The sequence below is a fragment of the Perca flavescens genome, chromosome 1, assembly GCF_004354835.1.
Source record: "Perca flavescens isolate YP-PL-M2 chromosome 1, PFLA_1.0, whole genome shotgun sequence".
Lineage (NCBI taxonomy): Eukaryota > Metazoa > Chordata > Actinopteri > Perciformes > Percidae > Perca > Perca flavescens.
In genome coordinates, this window is record NC_041331.1 from 1217277 (window position 1) to 1225439 (window position 8163).

The window sequence follows — 8163 nt, forward strand, 5'->3', positions numbered from 1 at the left end:
AAATTAGAAGCTTTTGTTAAGATTTTGTTTATTGCAATTTTCACTACTCAAAGACTGGTATAGCCTAATGCTCTTTATCATAAATATCAAACAATTATCTTTTTTGTATCAGATAAGAGAACATTGTCATGCATGGTTGTCAGGGGATGCTGTTGGTGTGGAGACCCCCATATGCACAGTATGTGCTTTACAGTGAGCAGACTGCTGCCTCTCTGTCAGCCACTGTATTACTCACACAGAACTATTCTTTTAGTCTTCTTATGCAAATCAATGCAGATAAAAATATTGCACCAACTTCACACAAAAGGGCTCATGTGTATATTTTTTGCATTATCTCCCTTTGGCACCACCAGCCTCCATGTAGCTGGACAAACGCTGACTACTTGGTGAGGGTCATAAAATGAACGCCTTGTGCTGGGATCCTGCAGTCATCATGTATCAGCAGAGCTCAGGGTTTGACCTCAATGCCAGCTGTGACTGGCTGACCCCTCACTGTAACTGGACATCAGTGGACAGAGCGCTGCAGCTGCCTACCTTTTCTACAGCGGCCAAAGTCAGAGTGATCATTACCTTCATCCTGTGTGGCATTGCCACTTTCTGCAATTTGGCTGTGCTGTGGGCAGTCAATGGCCACAAGCGCCAATCCCACGTCCGCGTGCTGATAATCAACCTGACTGCTGCCGATCTCTTGGTTACTTTCATTGTGATGCCTGTGGACGCAGTGTGGAACATCACAGTTCAGTGGCTGGCCGGTGACCTGGCCTGCAGATTTCTGATGTTCCTCAAGCTGCAGGCCATGTACTCCTGTGCCTTTGTCACAGTGGTGATTAGTCTGGACAGACAGTCGGCTATCCTCAACCCTCTGGCCATCTGCATGGCCCGCAGAAGAAACAGGGTCATGCTGATGGTGGCTTGGACTATGAGCGCCTTGTTCTCCATCCCTCAGGTAAGCCCAGGTGACACAGGTTTGAAGAGACAGGTAATTACAGCTTGTGTGGTTCTGTTAGGCTGACTACATTTTTAAGATGAACAATTTGTATTTTGCTTTGGAACAAAATACAGAACTTCACAACATTTGAACATCCCCTCCCTCCCAGAACCTCCCACTCGTCATCACCACTTACTTAGACAAAAACTAAGACAAGATGAAATAATAACCATAATATTCACAAAACAATATAAATAGACACCAAACTGTAAACCAAATAAACATATTACGTATGACAGCACATACAGTAGTAGGCTACTCGTCTCTCCACAGTACATGGCATGTTAGGAGCCCTCCAGAAACATACCTACTTTCCCCATTTATTTTATTTTTTTCCCCATTCAATCTTGCAAACTGTTTATATGACATTTTTCAAACGCTGCAAGAGACTGACCACTTTGAAGCCAGCGATTCAGATAGAAGTGCTGGATAGGTTGTGAACTGATCTCTCTCTCTTGTGTTCCTCCATGCTCCATACAGTATCGCAGTGAGCCGGCTATAGGTCTTTATATCTGGCAACGGATTATTGGATCTGCATGCATTATCTCAGCCTCATAGAGGTAGACAAACCACACATGCTTGAGGACATTAAAATCTGGATTTACATTTAAAATACATTCTTATATACAGTTCATCAATCTCCCCAATTCCATTCTGCTTATTTACATAACATGTGGCAATTCCTAAAGGCTTTGATGCACCTGCTGCATGATTTAGGCCCCCTAAAGCCCCACTGGCACACAGGGTCTCGGTATTAGAGATTAGTGGCTCTATCATTTAGTTACACAAGGATAGGAATCCCTAATCCTGGCAGTATATGCTTGAGTGTAAAGTGAGAAATACGGCAGCCGAGCATTTTACACTGTTGAGCATGTTGTGAGTAAAAAGCTGAAATGTGGCAATACGGTCCAATCTCCAAACTGAATGCTGATGATGTACTGTAGACTTGATTACACCCAATGGCAAAATTTTGAAATGTTCAAAAACTTTTTTTTTTTATGAATAATTCCTACAATATCCACACATAGCAAATTTTATAAGATTAGATCTGAAATAATCTGCAATTATTCGTTTTGAGAAAACTTTCAAGAAAATAATACCAACCATTCACTGCTGATTTAAAATCCTGTAAAAGGGGTCTTACAGGTGATTGCTACATACAGTACATGGTATATACCGAAAAGCCAGAAGTTAAAGCTGCAGTAAGTAAAATGCAAAAAAAAAAATATGAAGCAAGACCTCTTCCTGCAGCTCTCCCCTCTCTGTTGAAAGGGTAATGCATGCACAGAACAGCCAATAGGAACACTGTCTCTCTCTGGGATGACCTGTGATTGGCCAAAGGCTCCTGTCACAGCTAGATTTTCCAAAGCCTGAAAACAGAGCCAAGAGGAGTGGCAGAAGTCTAGTCTTCTCCCAGATCACTTGAATTACAAAATGCTGATAAGACAACATTATTATGATGACATTTTTGCCCAACAAAGCCAAAACAAAGTGCCTTCCTCAGGTTTAAAGCTGCATGTCCCAGGCAAAAAAATCCCCAGTTGATGAGAAGATTTATGCTTTCTTGTTTGTACTTTCAAACAAGGGTGTTTTCACTTTTAATGTTATAGAGAAAAGGCTTTTTTGCCATGATACGTAAAGGACACATGACCTACATTACTTCCTAGGGATATTGGGCTATTTTGTCAGACCACTGGGACAAGTAATCTGCCAAACAGACAGGGCAAAGGAAATACTGCATGAAAACCGCTGCCAGCGAAATGCTATCCTAATATCTTTTCATTTTGAATTCCACAGATGTTCATTTTCCATAATGTGACCATCACATATCCAGCCAACTTTACTCAATGCACAACTAGGGGGAGCTTTGTCACTCACTGGCAGGAAACAGCCTACAACATGTTCACCTTCTCCTGCCTCTTCCTGCTGCCGCTGGTCATAATGATTGTCTGCTACACCAGGATCTTCATCCAGATCTCCAAACGGATGACGAAAAAGAACTGTAAGTTCACAGCTGAGCCTGGTGTTTGGTTGTTCAGAACATACTGAAAAATACCTACAAGTGATGTATTTTTTTAGTAATGATGTTGCATGCTCACATCCCACCTGTCCACTAAAACCTGACTCTCTTTCTTTCTCTACAGCGTCCTCAAACGAGCCACATCTCCGTTGCTCAAAGAACAACATCCCCAAAGCTAGAATGAGAACTCTGAAAATGAGCATCGTCATAGTGATCTGCTTCATCGTCTGCTGGACTCCATACTACCTGTTGGGTTTGTGGTACTGGTTCTTCCCAGAAGACCTGGAGGGGAAAGTCTCCCACTCCCTCACCCACATCCTCTTCATCTGTGGGCTTTTCAACGCCTGCCTGGACCCAATCATCTATGGCCTGTTTACCATGCGCTTCCACAGGGGGCTAAGGAGCTGCTACCGCAACGCAACAGTGATGTCAGACCTGGAGACAAATAAAATGAAGTGTACTGCCACTGCTTTGCCCTATGAAAGGAGGATGGCTACTGGTGAAAAAGACAGCAACTGTGGACAGGCTGAGTCAAAATCTCCTCTGAAGGGAGATATCCTTGTCATTTCAGCGCTGAGTGTACAACATGATCAGAAAACAGAGCAGAACCAGGATCTTGACACTGCTAATATAACTGGTTAAAAAATGTCACCTTTTTCAGGGTTATCTGTAGCCTTGGAACCAGACAAATCTGCAAGCTCATGTCTCATCTGCTCTGGCAGATGAGCTTGGTCCTCCTGTCGGTCAGGCAGATTTCCAGCCAACCAGATCCTGGTTGGTCCAATCACAGCCGTTTGTTGCGACTGACAAGTTGCGGAGCCTTAGTGCTTTGTTGTTGGCTTGTGCACCCTCACCCAGGGAAATTACAGTGAGCTGGCCGCAGCTAATTTGGAACTTTCTGTTGAAGTGCTACTTTAAAATTCTGATGGCAAAAAACGGCAACCCACGTTCACACACATGTTGATGCTACACTATCAGAGTTCATCTCTGCATGCTATAGTCTGTTTACATTTTTTGTTGCGCTGATTGGTTGTAGGTCCATCCAACTGGTCCAGAGGAAAATGAACTGAGAAGATCCAATCTAACTCAAATTTGCGATTTTGGTCTTGCGATGTCAGGCTAGGTTATCTGTATACTGGACATGTTTATTTCACAATCACAGCTAACATGCATGTGTAGAATAAGTCTGAAAACATACAATATCCATCACCTAGATGTGTCTTTGTGTCTGTGGTGCTCAAGGCTGCATCTTACTTGAGGCTTATATAACATCTTTTTGAACACACTAAATATGTTTGGAGCTGTTTGTTGCTTTGTGTGTTGTGTAAGTGGCTCCTATTTTAAGACAAGTCTCCCATATACATTTACCAGGGTCAGGAAATGGCTTCAGGACTAAATGAAAAATAGAGGACAGTGATTGTCAGGTTACACAACAGTGCTGCCTATGTTGCATGTGGTTACACACCGCCTATATCAGATTCAGATGAATTTTTTATTGTCCTATACAGAGGGAATTTGCTTTCACAGTCTGTACACATTTAAAACTCAAAACTGGTAACACCCAAAAACAGAGCACAAGCAGACAAGCACATCACAACACACCAGTCTGTTACAGTGTGCCCAGGCTATTTAGGGCAGAAATGGCATACATGTCTGTAAGGAAGCTTTTAAATGACTGTTGAGGTTACTGAGGTTGAGAGCATTTATTTGCAGCCACAGTACCACAAAACAAGACTAGAAGTTTTACAGGTGCATATCCTGTCCATTCCCTTAGCAAAAACAATGAACCACATGTAGGAAAATGTTACTAAGGATTTTAATCATGGCCCCAGTAAGTCATGACAGTGTGACAGTGAGTCAGCATGCACAATGACAGGACCCTGAAACTGATGCAGCTTATTTGTTTACTCCTGTGTTTTTCATACTGTGACATAACCGCTTTCGGAAGTTCCACACGATACTGCACTCTACACATGCTTGAAAAGTTGTTGTTAATTAATCATAAGCAATGGTCTGGTAACGAGTTTGTTAAGAGTTTAGTGAGATTTATTTATTTTTTAAGTTAAAAAATGTAAAGTATGCAACATTATAGAAATAACTGCCTGCAGAGATAATGTGGAGATAATGCAAGACAGCTGCTGGAAGACTACTGCAATATAAGGCGTTCTTAAAGGGATATGCTGCTTTTGCAATTGCCACTACTTTATATTTGAGTCCATTGTCTAGATTATGTCAACAATTTAAGTGTTGTGTAGTCTTGAATTTCTCTGGATTAATAACCATATTATGCTATCACTGGGGCTGGAACTAACAGTTATTATTATCATTGATTAATCTGGCGATTATTTTATCCATGAATTGTTTGGTCCATAAAATGTCATTAATTGGTGAATAATACAGATCACAATTTCTAAGTTGATGTTTTTAAATTACATGTTTGGCCCAACCAACAGTTCAAAATCCAAATATATTCAATTTACTGTCTCATAAGACTGGATCAATCGACTAACAGTTCAGCTCTAGCTGTTACAATCGGGTCCATCCTCCCTCAGAATCTTTCAAATGGCATATATATTTTGAGATTTTTAAGTGTTTTGGATACAGTGTAAACTGATGCCAGAGTATTTGTGTTGTTACAAATTGCAAATACATGATCATCAAATGTATCTAAATAAACTACAACAAAAATCATCTTACAAGGAACATGTTGTCACTGGAAGATTGGTAATAAATGAATATTAGCATTTTGTTTAAACATTAAGGTTTTAATGATGTCATCTAAGGGATGAGTCTCCATTACGTACAGGAGAGAGTTAGCTGAGGTACTGTGTAGGAAAGAACAAACCCCAAGGGATGAAGCTATGGTTAGCATGCAGCTGTTTTATTAACAAATTATTGGTAACACAATTTATTTATATGTATTGGATTTCAGCTGGATCTAATAATTTTGTGTTGTATACTCTTGTTTCCAGTTCGCACATTGGATAAATAAATATACAATTGATGTCTCCAGCTAGCACCAGATGGCTCCAACAGCTCAATCTCTACCTAATAGAATTCTGTTAAATGAGCCCAGAATCCCAAACTCACTAGAGATGAATTGCTGTGGCCATGCAAGAGACAGGGCCACAAATCAAAGCAGGTTATGCTCCCCTTACACCATAAAATAAATGCATCACAAGCATGAATCAGACACAACCTTTACACCAAGTGTGATGCTAAACGTTTGGCTAACAGTCAAGTAAAGACAAGATTTAGGATTAGCTTAATGCAATAAACCTTAAGGTTTGACAGTTTAGCTATTTGGGGTGTTTTTTAATGGGGGAATGAACAAATCATGTCAAAAGTGGAAGTTACTTCCCTCTGGACTAGTCTATGTTAAAATGTTTTCTGGTAGGCGTAATTTATTTTGATAATAATCAAAACTGGCCAGTGCAACCCCCCCAAATATCTTACTATAATGATGAATGAAAAAATAACAATTGTAATACATGATAAGTAGTTGGCTTTCATGATTCAATGTAATTAGCAAGCAAAGAAAAAAATTTTTTCACAAGACCCCCATTTTCGGTCATCTATAGCTTTAATGCTAAAGCTGTTTTAGCTTTCCCATGATGCTCTGGGAGAGTCTTTTTGACCAATCAGAGGCGTTGCTTTCAGGGCCCATGAAATACAGTGTGGAAAATACAGATTTGAGCGACCCACAATGCTGCAAATGTTTTTTTACAGAATATAATGGAAATAAGTACCATTAAGTTATAGCATGACTATCAAAGGGCTGAATATACTATATAAATATTCATTTTACTAATACTGGAACAGATTGATACATTACAAATGTGGTGCTTTAATACACAGTGAATGATTTAATGCTATTCAACTGAACTAGTTGAGATATGTAGAGCATGTTGTTTTGCTGTCTCTTAAAATGAACGTGAAACAGCCTGGGCATACATGTCCCGGGACCTTCCTAGATAGGGGGAGATCTCGACCCCCCATGTTAAACCTAAAGTTACGCCCTTGGGTAAACAGATTTTCCTTTTATGGATTGGGTAGATACTAAGGGTGTGACGAGATCTCGTTTTACGAGATCTCGCGAGATTAAAACGTGACGAGATTTCTCGTCGAGGTGAAAAGTTGTCTCGTGAGGCGATGTGATGTCAGCGTGATGGAGCGTGAAATTACTATTGAAGATCCCCCTGCAACTTTTAAATCATTTGTGTGCAAACATTTTGGTTTTCCTGTGGAAATAATAAACGGCGAAAGAGTGACAGACAAGACGAACACAATATGTAAACATTGTAAGAAAAAAATGCCGTATACCGCGGCTAACACGAGCACTATGCAAAAACACTTCCAGCACCACCACAGCTCTCTACCAACTACGGCACCCGCGACGAAAACATTAAAAGGGCAAACAACTCTAAAAGCCTTTGCATCTCTGCAAATAATTGCCGTGCAAGAGCCACGGCAATAACGAGGGACATAGGCGTTTTCATTGCAGCTGATATGAGGCCATTTTCTGTGGTGGAAAATGTCGGATTTCGGCAACTCCTAAATATCCTTTGCTGTCTCCACTTGCCAAAGCATACCTTTCCATCCCTGCTACCTCTGTTCCAAGTGAGTGTGTTTTTTCTACTGCAGGAGACATAGTTACTGCCCAAAGGTCTCAACTGCTGCCAGAAATAGTCGACATGCTTATATTCTTGAAAAATAACATGACCATATCTTAGGCTGTTCTGTGTAGTTTATCTTATAGAAAAAAAATGTTTCTGTTTGCACTTGTAGTTTTGAGAGAGCAGTACTTTGGTTATTGATACACTTACTGTTTGCATTTAAAGTTTTTCTGTTATTTACACATTTATTTTATTTACACATACTGTTTATTTTTTTATGTTCGATTTGTGGAAAGGAATTAGATTTCTCATGTGAAATTGTACAGGGCAGAAGCCAGTTGGTAGAGTTTATACAAAACATTTTGCAGTGTTTGCACGTCCTTTACTGCATATGATTCATTAAAATAGTAAAAAAAAGTTAAATAACATTCATCATTAATAGTTGATTTCAAAATGCACCCAAATTGTTTTGCATTTTGTGATTTTTCAGTTGAATAAAAAAACTATTTTCCATTCATATATTTCATCATTGAGGATTT

The 8163-nt window shown here is 40.0% G+C and overlaps 1 protein-coding gene across 1 annotated transcript; it reads left to right on the top strand.

Annotated features, from left to right (window-relative positions):
- Positions 1-394: 394 nt before the first annotated feature.
- On the top strand, positions 395-3650 carry LOC114554608 (putative gonadotropin-releasing hormone II receptor). Its single transcript, XM_028576547.1, has 3 exons — positions 395-946; positions 2786-2990; positions 3133-3650. Exons 1-3 carry the CDS (start codon positions 401-403, stop codon positions 3648-3650), a joined length of 1269 nt encoding a protein of 422 aa, XP_028432348.1. The 5' UTR covers positions 395-400.
- Positions 3651-8163: the final 4513 nt, after the last annotated feature.